Here is a 17,107-nt window from a genome sequence, read left to right as displayed (position 1 = left end):
GACAGCCAATTTGCTGGAGGGATATACTTTTTTTCTTTATTCCATTCTTTATTTATCCATCGCTTCTGCTTTTACAAGGCAATTTGTTAGCTGGCCAGCTGGAGGAGGGGAGTATTAACCTGGACTTCCATTACCATGCCCCCCCACCCCCTCCTTCTCCTCCTCCTCCTGCTCTCCTCCTCCTCCTCCTCCTCCTCTCCTCCATCCCTTCCTTCCACTCGCCTGCTCATCCTTTTAAGATTAAGCTATGCCCCCCCCCTCACCCCTCCCTTAAAAAAAAGGGGGTCCAGTGTAATCATGAAAGTGTCACATTTCAGCTGAGAGAAGAGGAAGCGGTGGCTTCAGGGTCACTCTGAAATTCTTCACTCTCACTCACTTTATTCTTTTCTTTTTTTTCTCTATACCTCCACCCACTCACGCTCTCTCTCCGTGTCCGTATTCCCCCCCCCCCCCCCCCCCTCACTTATTTATTTCAATCTGTCTCACTCCTCTTTGCCCTCGTCTGTCCCTTGATTTTGTGCCCTCTTTCTGTCTATACCTTCTCTGCGGTCTCGTTATGCCTCCTCCTCCTCTCCCGCTCCCTGACAGTGGTTCAATAAGCAGCGCCTCCGGAGTGGTCTTGCTCAGTCAGTGGCCAATTACCCAGTCACACTGCCCCTCCTCTGGGACGGACAGGATTAGCAGGATCTGTCGTCTGACCACACACACACACACACACACACACACACACACACACTTGGACACCTGTCACTTATAGACAGACAACCTGTGGGTTCTTTTCTGAAGAAAAGAAGCTCCAGCTCCACCACCTTTTCCTCCAACAGGCAATTTGACAGGCCAGTGAAGAGAGGCGCAGAGCGGAGAGGGAAATGTATGCCGTTTATCAAATGCATAAAAGCTCCACTGGTGCAGGTGGCCGGTGCGCGGTGGGAACCAGTAGAGCAACACTGAGAGATCAGACCCCACCTGGAGCAGGGTTTTTTTTTCCGCTTAAGGCCAGCTGGCTCAGGGCAATGTTGAATTTGCAACCTGATGGCCGCAGCGGTGAAAGCCAAGGGAGAGCAGCAACAGCAATTCGCTCCCTTCTACTTTGCCAAACAGTCCTTTCAGTGTCTGCTTGCTTTATGCGCTCGTGAACGTCGAACATTGTTGCACAGCTTGGGAGCTGTTGGGGGTTGTGGTTTGGTACATTTTTGGTACAGCAGGGAAAACAAAAGACAAGCAGAAGAGAACACGCTTTTATTTTGAAAGATCTAACCATCGCCCTGTGGCTCATTGATGTTGGCGTGCAGCCAGTATGCGTTGGTGATGCTCCATCATCATTTGAAAAGACTTGTACTGAAATATAAAGTAGGAAACATGTCCATTAAGGCGTGTACAACATATTTATAATAAACTTGATGGACCATGGCTTTTCATTTTCCGTTAAATAATTCATCTCAAGTCCAAAGTTGAGTTGTTTCTTTTTTTGGGGTGAACTGGCCCTTTAAAAGTGCTTTATTATCAGGGTGTTCATTTTCTTTCTAATGCATGACAACTACAGGAGGTTCGTCCATAGAAACGGTGTATCTCTGTTTTTTATCTCAAAGGAGACTGCGTCTTTAAATATTATTGTGGTCGATACCGAGGCTGCTTAGCATAAGCCCATTTTTCATCGCAGATACAATCACTGTCCCGTCTCCAGTATGAATCCGCAGCTTTAGCCAGGACTGACACATTATTCATACGCCCTCCCAAAAATAACACTCGTGCGATTGTTGCAACGTTTTGTTTCCAGCAGAGACGAACTGCCGAGCTCGGCCGCGCCGTAAACCTCTTCGACGTGGCCAAGCTCGGCTCGGGCCTATGCCTCATTTTGAATTCTTGTCAAGATCCTGACGTTTTCCAAAGATACCAAACATGTCAGGCAGAATTACAGTGACGTGTGTGCACAGCGAGACACGAGGCATGCGCTGCAGATTTTCTTTTCCGTCCGCACGTCTCGTGGGTTTTAATATTTCACTAACCTTTTCGTGACATGCAGCACACACACAAATGATGTTTTTTCTAACTTTGAAGGGAAACTGAAGACCATTTCCAGTCTAGAGTCAAAATCCTGTTAAGCTTGTCCAGACCTTGGAGCTGAGGGGTCACGAGGGGTCAGATTGGTCCTCTTTGGGCCTGGTCACCGTCCGTCCGGTGATTACACCGCTTTGGTTCTTTGGCTGTCAGCAGATTGAGGTTAGCTAGATGATGACAGCAGCATGATGTGGCTTAGAGAAGGCAGAGGGGCATTATGGGATGGGGAAAGAAGAAAAGTCTGAAGGAAAAGCAGTTTTTTTAATGGGTCCAACACTTTGGTACTGATTGAAATAAATAGCTTTGGCATCATGAGCATGTTAGCATGCTGGTGCTAGCACTTAGCTTCATGGAGCAGCTGACATGGCTGTAGACCTGCTTTATATTCATAGTTTTGTTCCATCCTTTCAGCAGTGAATATAACATTGTTTCGCTGCAGGGATACAGGATGGGAATGCATGTAAACATGCATGTAAACAGAACAATGAGGTCAAACGCCACGTTTTTGACTTTGAACCACGACTCTAGCTGCTCACTAATTGTAAGCCTCTGAATCAAAGACTGTTAAGACCGTCAACCGTCGACCGTGACCTCCCAGAAGAAAGCAAACCCAAAATGTCTGAGTCACTCGTTCGCCTGCAGAACCTTCCAGGATTTTTGCTATTTCCCTTCTCTCCGGCTGTTCGCTGGCACGGTGGGAAATGAGGCTGGAAATGATCTGAGGAAGCGCTGCATTCCTCCCTCTGTTTTTTCTGAAATCCCTCCGCGGGCCCTTTTGAACTCGCCACTGCGTCCAAGGCCGGCTCATCCAGCCACTTCAAAGACGCCGGAGAACCGCGCGTTACATCACGGCTGCGGTGACCACTGACGGGCACCCTGCATGAGTCGGAACAGAGAGGAAGCGTCCTCTAATCTCAGCCCTGCAGAGAGTGAGGCTTTTTCAAGTGAGGCCTGGCGCTTTCCCTCTCTGGTTTAGGGGGGGGGAAATACTCGCAGGGTTTCCAGTAGGTAAGTGGCACCCCGCCTCTTGTCGCCTCAAGGATGCTACAGAGAGGTCTTACAAATCCCCAAGGTTCACTTAACTCCGGTGGAGATGTTTGGGGATTTTTCTCTGTGTGTGTGTGTGTGTGTGTGTGTGTTGAGTAAGTTTGGGTGGAATTCACTTTCAGCTCAACCCTGTTTTCTCTATATTTCAAGAACTTGCCGTATTTCTTTCTGTAAAAGCATTATCATACTCTCCACTGTCTGACTTCTATTTCCAATTTACCTTTTGAATCAAATAGATTTAGAGTTAATCGCACCCATCTCAGGCCTGCACAATGGCTGGAGGATATTAAGCAGACAGAAAGATGGGATCAATATTAGCTCTTTCTGCTATTATGGGATTTAAAGTGTACTTTCACTGAAGTCCTCACTTTTTAAATGGCTCTGCCACCGAGTGAAAAAGGCACAACAGACATATCTGACAACCTCTCATCTATAATCAGTTTATTGCTCGCAAGAAAGAAAGAAAGGCAGCGAATGGGGCCCGAACAGCCTCAAAATTACTATCATTCCCTACCTCTCCTCCAGAAAAGCTCTTTTTGATATTGACTGAATCAAAGAGGCGTCTCTGGGTAATTAAGGAAATTATGGCTCGGCAGAATTGCAGACTTGGTTGAGAAACTACGCCGAATGGATTCCTCTCTAATTACAAAGGAGCACTGGACACAAGTAGCTCTTCCTTTTCATCCTCAACCTTGGTGTAGTCCACATGAGGCAGCTGTAAGCCTGGACTTAGCCCCCGCCATCGACCTGAGAACCGAGAGTGAGAGAGATCCAAGAGTTTATTTCCATGCTTCACTCCATCCATATTTATACGGCTCCTTCTTGGGAAAGTGTGCTTTTGGATTCACTGAGATGAGAAAAAGAAGATACAAGACGGTCTATTGTTGAATTAAAGGGGTTACATGGGCCTGGGATTAAAGGAAATTGACACTCTCAAGGTAACATGTCCTTGAATTTAGGAAAACAGGAAGGCCCCCATTTTTCATATATATCCTGCAATTAAATCAACTTCTTCTGCATGTTTTGGGAGAATAATATTACGTATACATAACAAGACATCGGCTATATTAGTCACATTTAAATGAATCTAGCTAATTAGGAAATTATGATGGAACTGGCTACTGTGCGCTCCCTAAAAAATAGTATTAAAACATGTAAATGTCTGCTGTACTTTTAATGCACTAACCCTAAAATCTCTCTGTAGCCTGTCGCCATCTTGTTTTTTTGCAACTATAAGTGACACGAGGGGAACAAGGCAACCATAATGTTACAATTAATTTTTGATGAAGTGAAACACTGTGAAAGGGTTAAGGTTGTAAAATGAAAATGCAGACAACTCCCAGTCAGTCACGAGGTAGCCCCGCCCGAACGCATCCCCTGCTTTATGATCTGTTTGACTCTACATGGACCATAAGTTACTAAATGAACATCATGCTGTATTGAAGAAGACTTGAAACTAAAGATTCAGACCATAAACTCATGTTTACGTATGAAGACGTGTGGTGAGTCCTCCCCACCCCCAGTGTAAATTAGGCCCTTGTGTAAAGTTTACTTTTAGGTGGCGAGCCCCAGAATAAATATAGAGGACCTAACCTCAGTGTTCTTAGCAATCGCACCTGAAAAAAAACTAATCAAAGCGTCTCAAGATATTAAACAAACCCAGTCTTTGATTTATGATATTAATTGAAATCAATGTTCATTCTGCTCCGTTAAATAAGGCTCACATGTCGTCCATTCAATATACTTTCCCCAGAATGCTGTATGTAAATCCACCCCCCCCCCCAAAAAAAAGCGGGGCGCCAATCAACTTGTGCGGTCGCCACAGCAACGGTTCTCCCAAATCAAAAGGCGGAGCAGCTAGCTATGTAGCTGCTGCCGGGGTGGTGTCTGTCAAAAGCACAGTCATTACCTGTACCCTCGTGCCTTTGTCCCACCGTGCAATCACAGCCTATTCACAGGCCGCAGAAAGCGGGGCGCCATCTCTCCCAGACAGTGATCGAGTCTGGATTTGTGAAAGAAACGCAGCGTGAAGCCCCCCCCCCCCACCGAGACAAGTTCAGACCACTCTCTCCTCATTCCACCTCCTCCTCGTCATTGATCGCGGCTCCTTCCACCACTCGCGTCTCCCCCTCCGCCGTGGAATCAGGCTCCAGGCTGGTCAAGTGAGTAACAACCTCCGTCTCGCAATCACGCCATGCCTGCTCCGTAATGGCGGCGGAGACACCAAATCATCACCGAAATCTTCACAAATTTGGGGGCATTTAGGTTGAGAAAGAGCTTCATCACGCAGTGCTGTGCTCGCTGAAGGGGCACAGAAGTCATTTCTCCACTCCCTGATCCTCCAACCCCCCCCCCCCCAAAAAAAAGTACGAGGCAGTGCTAAAGTTCCCAGTGTCGTTTTGGCCTTGTTGAGTCTGAGCGAGGAACGGCCTCAGTAGGTGCGATGGGAAAGTCTCACGCACTCTCAAAGCCGGGATTTCCTCCGACCCAATTCTGCATGCAAATCAAAGGCCGATCAATCCGGGATTGTCTGATGAACTAATTACGCGGTAATTGTTCTGGTCTAGACCGCTGATCCATTGTGCGAGAGCGTCTCTTTGTGTCTACCCAGTGCTGATTGAGAACGATAATTGGGTTTTTTGATTGGCAGAGGGGCAATTTTGATCTCTCTTTTCTTCTTTGCCCCCCCCCCGCACATGTACACGCACACCCTCCTCCCTTTCCCACACCCCTCTCACCATGAACGCCAGAAATGGATCCATCTCGCCGGCCAAACTGGAACCTGGAAACCCTTTAAACAGGTTGCGGAGGGTTAAGTGATGAGGCAGGACTGCTATGCATTTGCAATTAACGCATTTGCATAACTTAATTGTGCTCGCTTGGTCGATGGATTGTCATTAGTTCTGCCATCTCCGCTGACACATGCAGGGTTGTGACGGACATGTGGACATGTATGCACAGACACAACAGTTTTATTTGTCTTTCACTCTCTTCTGCTCACTATATTCAGTCTCAGTATGAGCCCTGTCATGAATACCCTGAATCCCCTTGATTTGACCGGGGTCACGTTACAGCAACAGCACCCGCCCGAGTCCCTTTTGAAGCCGGGTCAGCCGAAACAAATGTCTGACCCTGCTGGAAGGGTAATGATACCCCATAATGAGGTGGTGTTATTACAGTAAAGCCTCTCTCCACTTTTTCTCTTTTTCACCTTTGACCTCTGAGGCCACGAGCGACCTGGCTTGTAATGAAACCCAGGTTGTTTGCTTGTGTCACTGAGCAGAGCGTGAAGCATTTGCTGTGTGCAAATGGACGAACAGGCCCAGCTTAAAGGGCCAGTTCACAAACATGGTGCATTCACTGCACCTCTGACGCCACCCTAGACATATGGTGCCAGTGCTCTAAACCACAAACCATAAATATATCCAAAAAAACATCAGAAAATGATCCACACAGATAGAAACCTGGCATGGTAAGTGATTCGATTGAACCGATTCTTTGAAAGCAGAAACGCATACACCGCCGCTGGAACTAGAAATGTTCTCTCGGTCAAATTACCGGGTTGAAATAAGCAGAGAAGAAAAGTTCACGAGGCGGAGCCCCAGGATGTCAGTCGGATTGAAAAGAAAGACATCACTGGCACATTTATGAGCTGCAGACAGCGGAAAAGGTGCCATTAGAGCCATTAAGCCATCCAGATATGTACTACGCTGACCCCTCTCCTCTGCGCTCTCTTTCATTTTCCCTGCAAGCACTTACATTTAAGTCCCCCCCCCCCCACACCACCACACCACCACACCCCCTTCCCACTTCACCTTCCCCAACCACCGCCTCTGCCTTGTTTGCCTTTGTTGCAAATGTAGCCCCATAATTGTTCAAATCAATGTTTAGCAGTCGCTCTCGCTGCGATTAGGCGGAAAATGAGGTTATGCGGCAGTTGCCATGGTTTCAAAGGCGGCGGATTTCCAAAAAAAAGAATCTCCCGCGGAAGCCAGAGACTGGCACGGTGTAATGAACTTAAATTAAAGCAACTTTTGTCTCAATGTAAATTTTAATTACCCGGCGACTGTCTCTGACAAAAAGGAGCGAGAGAGAACAAACGAGGAGGGGGAGGGGGAGGGGGGGAGCGGGAACAGGGTTTATGTGCCAGAGCGCTAATTTGATCCATTAAGGGATGTGTGTGAGAGAGTGAGTGTGATGTGCTACCTGCCTGGTGAATATAAAGTCTCATTCTCACCCACCAAGCGGCGCGGTGCAAAAGGGCGAGAGCGTCGTCTTGTTAGACTCCAGGCTTCGGCTGAGAAATTTCTAATTAGTCTAATTAGGCGTGTGCAACAGTCAAAAATGGAATGGCTTGTCCTTTGTGCAAGGAAACTGAGAAAATGTGTGAAAACGCGCGCAGACGGGTTGATGCAATCGACGAATCCACATCCTGCTACCTCCGGCGGCCATCGCCCCGTAGCCTGATTTCTTCCTTCTTTAACCCGCTCTGTGATCTTTCGTGCCGCTGATGACATAACAGCTCACTCCTCCTTGGTTTGTTGCCAGTTGGAGCTGCTGCTCCAAAAGTAGGATGATTAACACAGAACCGCACTCATCCGCTTGCGTAACAAGATACATTCAGTCAGCGCTCTGGCACGTCGACAACAGCTTTCCCGGAGTGTTCGATCAAAGAAGAGGATGTCTTCAAACAAATGCATGTCTTTCAACAGACGCGGGGTTTGTATCCAAAAATGGCACACACACACACACACACACACACACACACATGATTCCGATGCATTGAGGGGTTGGTAACCTGCAACTGAACTTGTACATCATGTTATGGTCGTGTTTATTGTGCTGTTTGCTTCCTCTCACATTTACAAAACTGTACACTTCTCCTTACCTGTACCTTTACAAAAAAAAAAAAAAGTCCAGAAAGGAAGTGGACTGCCAGCAGTGCTTGACAAAGATTCCCCCCCCCCCGCCTAAATTGTAGAAGTGTAATCCCTGTGTGTCCGTAGATCACGGCGCCTGTTGACAGCTGCCTTTGCTTTTGAATAACTGTGATTATTCCAGACACAACAATTCGGGCAACTTGGGCAACACTTGTAATTCGCAGGCGAGCGCCTCTCTCCATTCAATTGGAGCTTTTCAGCAGTCGCGCACAAAAGGAATGCAATTTTTGCAGCGTGAATATTATACCTGAGGTCTGAAATGAAATCCTCGCGCTGACTGAGAGTCACATTTTGTGATTGCGAACACCATCGCTGCTGCCCTGTGCAACCAAACACACACACACACACACACACACACACAGAGAGAAAGAGAAGGTTTTTATGAGTAATCCTTTCTACTGATTCGGGGCCTGTAATTGTAAGCAGCGCAGCAGGAAGTGAAGCAAGTCTCAGCTATTGACCAGCCTGGGCCTCACACTGAGCTAAAACACAGAGGTTGGTGGCACTGCCGCTGAGAACATGTCAATTTTGGTCTTTAGAAAAGGGGCACTGCTCGAAGACTGAAAGCAAATCAACACGAGATATCGACCCAGAAAGCCAACCCTGTAAATTGCACTCAGAGAGCCGAACAAAACAACAAAAACCATCACTGGGATTTTTATTGACGGCCGACACTTTCGGCTAACACGCCTCACTTCCAGACGCGAGGGCGAGATCGAAAAGACTCAAACGACAAAAGGTTGATTGACCACAGTATGCGACTTCATAACGGCGATTTAGCTCGAAGGCGACCGCCAACCTGAGCTTTTTACATTCTGACTGACAAATTCCTGCCTTTGCATCACTTATTGCGCAACGACCACGACGGGGTCAAGGCGCGGTAAAGGCCCCGCCGCTCTAGTGACAGAGGAAGTGACATCGCAGTGCTCTCAAACAGCCCCCCCCCCCCCACCCCACCACGTGGGAACAGATCAAATCGCGCTCTCACTGTGTCTTTGTGACAATGCTCGACACCTCATCGCCACGTTCCTTTTTTAACGTGGCGCGGAGACACATGGAGGCCTCCGCCGCGTCGTGTTGTTTTCCTCTGACAGGAATGGGAGCTGTGCCGATAGGCAGGAGCCGCCTTGAGCAAACAGAGAAGCTTCTCCAGTCCCACGCAGTACAGTGAGTGTGTGGTAGTAGGTGTCTGTATTTTATTACATGTCTGTGGTAAAACACCCTAAACTCAAGGTTTACTTGCAAGTTTTTTTTTTTTTTTTTTTGGTGAAAACATCAAAACTTTCATCAAGAATATAATCAAAAGTTCTGGAAAAAGCTTTTAAGTGAACCTTGAGTTTTGAATATTGTTCCCAGGAATAAACCAATAAAGCTAGAATAAACCAAGCTTACATTTTTTATATTTTTATGTTCTTTTTTTCCTGTAACCAATAATTCTTGTTTCTTTATTTTACCTTGCTTATATATTGTTTAAGAGAACTGTAAGCTGCATTAGGAAAGATTTAGAGATGGAAAAAATGCATTATGGTTCATGGACATATGCTCTATGCACATGATGTGATACAACAAAAAAGTTGTCACGCTAATTGTCAATTTGAAGCATGAAAGAATACAGCTGAGATGAGACTTTGCATCTTCTGGATCAAGGAACAAACAACACAATGAAGAATGTAACACTACTGTAACTCTCTGCTGTCGTTATTAAATAAAGGCAAAATGCCCCAAAACATAATCTTGTGAAACGTGCATGGGTGCATAAAAAAAAAGGATTCCATTGAGAGTGCAGCATGTTCTTCTGCAGAAGCACTCCAGTAACAATCAGGGCTAAAATATCTTTGTTATTTATTCGGTCTCTACACCTGCTGTTCCAAACATTTAGGTGCCGTTGACTGGAGCCACTTCAACTGATTTCTGGGTAATGAAGTCCTCAAAATGTCAATCAGCAATCTCCCATTGCCCATTTTAACCGACAGGTGAGTAAATGAGAGACAATCTTTGGCACACACACAGCTGTGGCAGAGTGTTGGACTTTGGATGGAGAACAGGCTTAAAGCACTAACATCACACAGCTTTATCTCTCGTTTAGCTCACAGAGATTAAATAATGTACAGAAACACACATGTTCCACCGCTGACTGAGTGCAGCCAAGTGACAACACCCACTGATGAGTCAGCATGCTGCCATAATCACACTGGCGGAGCATCATATACTCTCAGTGGCTCATGCCAACGCAGTGTTAAACCAGGTAGAGGATGAAAAATCATCTTAAAAAGCAGAGATTATCTCTCTCTCTCTCTCTCTCTCTCTCTCTCTCTCTCCTCTCCTCACCTTGTTTATTGGGGATGAGAGGAGTGAGATGAAACGAGAGGCAAAAGAGGCTGTCAGCCCTTCATTGTTCCGTTCCGTACATTTCGGGTGAATTACAGCGGCAGTGGAAATAATTGCTTGTCCCAATTATGAATCCATCTACCGCCGGTGGCTTTTCTGATTTGACGGGGGAGGAAATTCCCGTGAGCAAAAACCAAACAATGCGCAGGAATAAGGCACGGGGGCGTGTCAGCGGCCATTAATATCCATAAAGGCAATTTCACAACACACCTAATGACATAAAATGACAATAACAGGCAGGTAATTAGTATGCGTGTGAGTAGAGGTGTGTGTGTGTGTGAGTACAGGGGGATTAGAAGGAGTTCGGCATAACATAATTCTCTGCAAATGTGTACCTCATGGTCTCCCTGTATTATATGACTTCAGAGTATGTAGTTATTTATATTATATTATGTGTATGTATTATATATTACAAATTATGACATTTAGGAAACCTGAATATGCATTCATAATGTTACTTAAGTTTTTTTTTTTAAGTTGATTATATGCAGAATAAATGATTAAAAGTAAAGGTTCTCATTGTGGAGGAGAATGACCACTGTCATTGTTGGACTCTCACATTAATATTTGATAATTATTTTATTGGTTTATTTGATAAGGGACAGTGCACATTAATAAAAACATTTCTGTAAATGCGCCAGAGTTAGCCAAGAGGCTATTTTTCATCTGTGGTCCCAAGAGGCAGATGTTACAAAATAAAGCTAAAAACAGAATATAAGACATTATTAAAATGTAATATATTAAATTTAAAAGGTTATACAATATTGACGCTTTACAATGCGTGCACAAACAATGAAAAAAGTGAGAATATTAATATAGTATCATCATTCAGGAGACTTATACATTGGCAAGTACTAACAAGACATGCAACACAGAGGCTCTCAAAGTCAACACACAAGGCAAATTAAATAAGGGATAACTCTGTTAAAATACAAACATGGACTAAAGACAATATTTGGCTGACCTTTCAACCTGATGTCGTGTTGTCTTTTTGGATGGAAAGGATGAAACCAGTCCTGATGAGCTGATTGGTCCAAAATCTGGCTAAATTTGGATTAAATAATAAAGTAATGAGGATTTTTCGTATTTGAAATACATTCCTATATATTCTATAAAATAGAGTTTTTCACAGATATGGATGAGACTGTTGTTTTAAATCCAATCTAATGAGGATATTTCATAGGTTGTAAAGTAAGAGTTTATCAGATGACATAATGTCAACTGCACTCTAATACATTACTTAATAAAAACTGCGTTATTGGATGATCATTGTCCAACACGTGTTTCTATTAAAAGCTTAAAACTACATCAAATATATAAAACATATTTTTTATTATAAGTGTGGCGGGGCGTCAGTGGGAATGCAGTTTCCTGAAGTGCCAGTGTCGCTGTGATTTCTTCCGGGTTCCTCGCGCAGTTTTGTTTTGTTTGGGTGGATCCGCGCGGCGCTCAACGATGACAGAAAGTCACACTTCCGCGGCCGTAGCTCCTGTTTTTCTGCGACTTATATGACAACTTGGTTTCAATGAACGTGTTGCGTACGCGCGTGTCGGCTCGGTAAAGGCGCACGAGGGACTTCACCGGGATTTCGACCTGAACTGAGACACCTGTTGCTCCGGTTTCGACGGACAGGTGCCACTTTCTAGGGAGGAGCTCCGGGCTCGAGATACAACCGAAACTTGGATACATTTCTTTATTATTTTGCCCAAAACAACCAAACATTTGACTTGACAGCTGCTATGAAAGTCACGGTGACGTTCGGGGACACCGCGGTGGTGGTTCCCTGCAAAGCTGCGTGGACCGTCCGGGACTTGACCGACCAAGCCACGCGGAGATACCGCAGGATTTTGGACCAGGTAAACACCCCTTCAAACCGTCACCTACTCAACTTCCCTGGGGGCTTTTAACGTGGACAACACGTCCACGTTAATGTGCCCACAGGAGAGAAAAAAAGAGAGTTTTAATTCCACTCATTCTTCATGTTTCATAAGAGCAATAGCTCCCATAACCTGGCTGTGGTGTCACGTGACCAACGTGTGGTTGTGTTCATACCTTTAAAGCTAACGTTAAATATTAAGTCTTTTGGTTTACTGAACTTTTACAAGTACAAGTTTAACTGTTATTTAAGTGGCTTCGTCATATTGTGCTGGTGCAGATGCCTGCTGTTTACATTTCATATAAATACAATGTTTGAGCTTTTGATGGTCAACAATCCCACACTAAGGAAACCATCACAGGAGATCGCCAACATGCCTCAATAGACCAGAATGCAATGCAGCTGCAGGACACTTTGGATTATGAGTAAGGGGTGTGACTCCAAAAAAACCATCTTGTGGTTGCTTTGTGCCTCCATGCAACATCTGGATGCACAAAGAAAAGGCATTCTGGGTAAATACACTGACCAATAACTAGTGTACAGTGCTGTTCTCCTGTGACACGTGTTGTTTTGAATGTCCCACATGTACACAAAGATATCCCCCCCCCCCCCCTTTCAAGCTTCCTGCAATCACTTGAGCATTAATCACTCTGTCGAACTGACCTTTTGTTAATCAGCCGCCATGTATGTGCACGCTGTCCCGGCGTGATAGGGTGCCGATGTGAGTTTGGTCCCCCGTGTGGCCCTTCAGCTGTCTACCTGTACAATAGCTCTCTGTTTTTAAGCCCCGGTATCTCAGCGGGCAGGTGGGAGTTTACTGTCTGATGTCCTCAACGTGGACAGAGTCGGGGGCTGCGCGGTCGTGGACAGGAGGCTTTTGTCCTGTGAGTGATTGGGGATTAGGACTGGTGACAGGTCCGGGTCTTATCGGTTGGCTGGTCCCCACCACCACCACCGCCGATTCAGCCAGACCACGTGCTGGCTCGTGGAGATGTGAGAGGCCCGCGGAAGCGGGGATGGAAGGATGGAGCGGCTCGATGGATTACACACACACACACACACACTCGCACTCACACATGGAGGAGCTCATCTTGCTCAGTGTCCACTGAGCTGTCACGTCTCTGCTTCACCGGCAGCCACAGGCATGGCCGCTCTGCCCGGCCATCCCTGATTGCTTTTCACAGAGCATGTTAATTAGGAGCCGTTGCAGGACACTGACTTAGCAGTCCTGAGTCGCCTCCTCCAAATAGAAGCTGCGAGAATGTGTGTCGGTGAACGAGGTTCTGCACTGTGCATTGCAGCAACGGCACGCAGACCTCGCTAATTAGCAGGTTATTCTGATCTAGTCCCGGGCGTGACTCCGCAGGCGTGCACAGCTGCTTTTCGTGAATCCGTTGTTGAGAAGATGTTGTCATGTTCACTGACAAACCCTCTAACGAGCTGCCTTCCGACTTGATACACAGTTGTAAAATCACGCTGCGCAAATGTGTATTGCGAATGTGACAAAAGATCTCATGTCGTTTTTCGCGCACTATTCGATCACTGCTATTGTGTAAAGATTTGCACCCCGAGGTGTCACTGTAAGATTTATATGTAATAGTAGATATGTTTGATTAGTTCTTAGCTTCCATCTGCCATCCATACTAGTACACAATAAAGAAACACAAGGCCAGGTACTGTAGCCGTCTCTCCCCGTCTCACGGTCCTGCAGGTTTCTGTTTGGATTACTGCCCCCATACCAACTCTGTGCAGACACCTGACGGTGCACTAAAAGAGCTGGAAGCACTTTGCCCTCCTCCTCCTCCTCATGTGTGTGAGCGAGAGGAGTAGTCCAGTGTGGGCCGGCATGTGTGCGTCACAACTCAGCTATGCAGAAGGCCTTTATTGTAACTGTTCAAACATCAGTGTGTCATCGCGCTTTCAGGCCCGGCTAGTTCTCGAATGTGTTCAGGGAGATTCGCTGCATTCCTCAAACTGTTGACGATGTTCCGTATTCTAACTGTACATCGCGTTAAACTCTTCTTCCCCGAAGGAAAAATACTTCAAATAGCCGTATCGCTACAGAGCAGCATCCCGAGGCTAGCCGAGGGGCAGCGTGGGCGACTTTAAACTCGGGCATTCCAGACAGTGACACAATAAAAAGGCCTCAATTACAGAGATGTGAAAACAGTAAAATACCTGGAAAAAAACTGTTTCAGCAAGATATCACAACTCAAGAAGTGCTCTTAATTGTGTAATTTGCAGGGAATTTACTCTTCTAACTGTCTTGGTAATTCTCCTCTGCTGGTGATTGACTGACTCCCGACTCCTTTTTGTTTTTCCATGTCACGGGAAGAGTTCAGGATACAAAGGGGAATTAGCAGGGACTTCAGAGGAGGCTGTTTTTCTTGCGTACATTCATCACTAGGCAGTGCGTTTTTCTGCCTGAGGAAAACGGACGCACAAGTACGCCACAGGTGATGCTAATTAACACTTAATCACACTAATACCTCTTAGACAATAGACTAATACCTCTTAAAAATTGCAGTCGGAACATGGCTGGACTTGAAGTTAGGACAGATGTCAGCAAGTGTCAATACCTCTTAAAGGTGTGTGTCTTAATGCTGGTGATGCGCAAACGAGCCAATTACCGCACTTCCCTCCTCTGCTGTGTGCTGTCACACACACACAGACACACACACACTCACACATAATGGGAACAGTGTCGGTTAGAGGCAGAAGAATGCCGGCGGTCGTTCAGGTTGGACCGGTTTTTCTGGCGAGGTGTAAATGCTTCGCCCTGATGTCTTTGCTACGTCTGCGCTCCACCGGTTTCAGTGTCCCCGTAGTAAACATGAACATAAAATCAATAAACACACCGTTTCTGATTTTAAATATATTTTTTTTTTTTTTGTTTTTATATTCTGGTACAATGGTATAACTGATCGACTGAGCTATGAGCTAAAAGTTACTGTGGCTTCCCAGCATGCATTGCGTTTGGTTGTCTTTATAAAAATGTGTCGCACAAAAATGAACGATGACGACGCAGGTATCTACTCTCTTTGTAAGCCCCCCCCTCAAACCCTTTTTTTTTTTTTTACAGTGACGGGGACGCTCTCGCCGTTTGTGTTTGCCAACACGCCGTTGCATTGTGGGAAAACTGCACCGCGTTTGCATGCGAGTTGTAGACGTCTCAGCTGCGGCATGACGGGCACCTCTGAAAGAAAGGGAGGCTTTATTCCTGTGATTGAAATCCCAGCCTCTCCCGACCATTTGTTTTTAAGAGAATGGACTCGGCCCATTGTGCAAGGCAGACGCCCTCTCTTTTATTTTTTTTTGCGCCCCAGTAATTCACATTCTGATGCAGCGGAGCAAGAAGGAGCCCATTCACGACGGGTCTGGGTGATGCAGCAGAAGCCACTCGCTGGGTCTCAGCCAAAGTCATTCCAGCCTTCCGCGGCTTATTGCCCATAGCTGGTAATTTAGCCGCTAATGTAGTCGTGTGTCGCTCTGGACAGATTGCTTATTGGTATGGGCAGCTCCTAATGGGCTATTTTCTACCGCACACATTGTTGGAAACGATAAAGGCTCCTCAAAGATTTCTTTTAGTAGAAATGTTGGAAAGAAAATAGCAACATTTGACCGATCCAGGAGGTCCGAGTTTCACTTATTTGTGTTCATATTTGATCATCTTTCTCTTCTCCCACTCTCACAGAAAGGGGAAGATGCTATTGTTCGTGTACTTCTCTGTTGATTTTCATCAACAGCCCACACAGATAACAGACAAAGGTCCATGTTCTCCATCAATGGTCAGAGCGCACACCGGCTCGTGGTACTTCCTGCTCCGCGGTGGCGCGCTCACTCTGACCTCCGACCTCATGGCGACGGCGAAAGCGCCCCGGAATGTGGAAACATTTCCCATCCACCACCACCACCCCTCCTCACTTTAACATTCCTCTGCACGAACTGTACTCGCGTAATGTAGGTCATGTGCTGCTACTGTACCTGCCGAACAAACGGGGGAAGCCTGCTGCTGGGTCTGGACATATGTGCGGCGGTTGCGTTGACTGGCTGTCAGCGTTGTGGCACATTTGTTGCTGTAAACAAAAGCATTCGTAGTGGAGCACAAATGGCAGAGAGGGGAGTTATTTTTAGCATAAAACAGTGACTGAAATCTTCAAACATAGCTCTGTGAAACGTGTGTGTGTAGTGGAGATGACACATAATGGATTTATGTTTCTGGAACCTTTTGTGAGAATGTGTTTTTGTTATTTGTGTTAAAGTTAAAGTGATGGTAATTAAGCCTGTTCTTTTAATTCGTGCTCTGATGCTAATTTTTTGCTAACTTTGTGTCCAGCAGGAGGAGAGCGAAGTGAGGACCCACCACATGACGTACATCGATGGAGGGATCATGGACATGGACGACCTGCTGAGTGACCTCGTGGAAGACCGAGAGAAGGTGAGGGCCGAGGCGACGGACAGTTCTGGTGTTCACGCATCGGGGGTTCGTCGCCATTCCTCGTCGCAAGCGGTGTCTTGATTGCTCTTACCTGGCTCGAGGCGCGGCGAATTACAGCAGAGAGTCCGTCGCTCTCAGCCGCGCTTAAGAGTCTGCTAGCGGATTTATTTTGACTCCAGCCTGGCAGGATGACAGCAAGCCCAACAAACAAGGTATTTGTAAATCCAAACCTTGGTTCGCTTGTCACCGCTCGCTGGGAGTCTCAAACGACTCGGTACCAAATGTGACAAAAAACAGAAAAGAAACTCAACTCTGATTTGATTGCGTCGTACTTTGCTCCACACACAAGCTTATCCCCCC

The 17,107-nt window shown here is 46.2% G+C and overlaps 1 protein-coding gene across 1 annotated transcript in view; it reads left to right on the top strand.

Moving 5' to 3' along the window:
* The first annotated feature begins 11,833 nt into the window (after positions 1–11,833).
* pard3ba (par-3 family cell polarity regulator beta a) overlaps positions 11,834–17,107 on the top strand; it is a 126,251-nt gene continuing 120,977 nt past the window's right edge. Inside the window, exons 1-2 of the mRNA XM_031852147.1 lie at positions 11,834–12,289; positions 16,646–16,747. Coding sequence (XP_031708007.1) covers positions 12,173–12,289; positions 16,646–16,747 — 219 coding nt within the window. The 5' untranslated portion in view covers positions 11,834–12,172. The remainder of the gene's footprint in view (positions 12,290–16,645; positions 16,748–17,107) is intronic.

The sequence above is a fragment of the Anarrhichthys ocellatus genome, unplaced genomic scaffold, assembly GCF_004355925.1.
Source record: "Anarrhichthys ocellatus isolate YVR2014 unplaced genomic scaffold, GSC_Weel_1.0 scaffold12, whole genome shotgun sequence".
NCBI classification, from domain to species: Eukaryota; Metazoa; Chordata; class Actinopteri; order Perciformes; family Anarhichadidae; genus Anarrhichthys; species Anarrhichthys ocellatus.
Note: the sequence above shows the minus strand (reverse complement) of the source record. Positions and strands in the feature narration are given on the sequence as shown.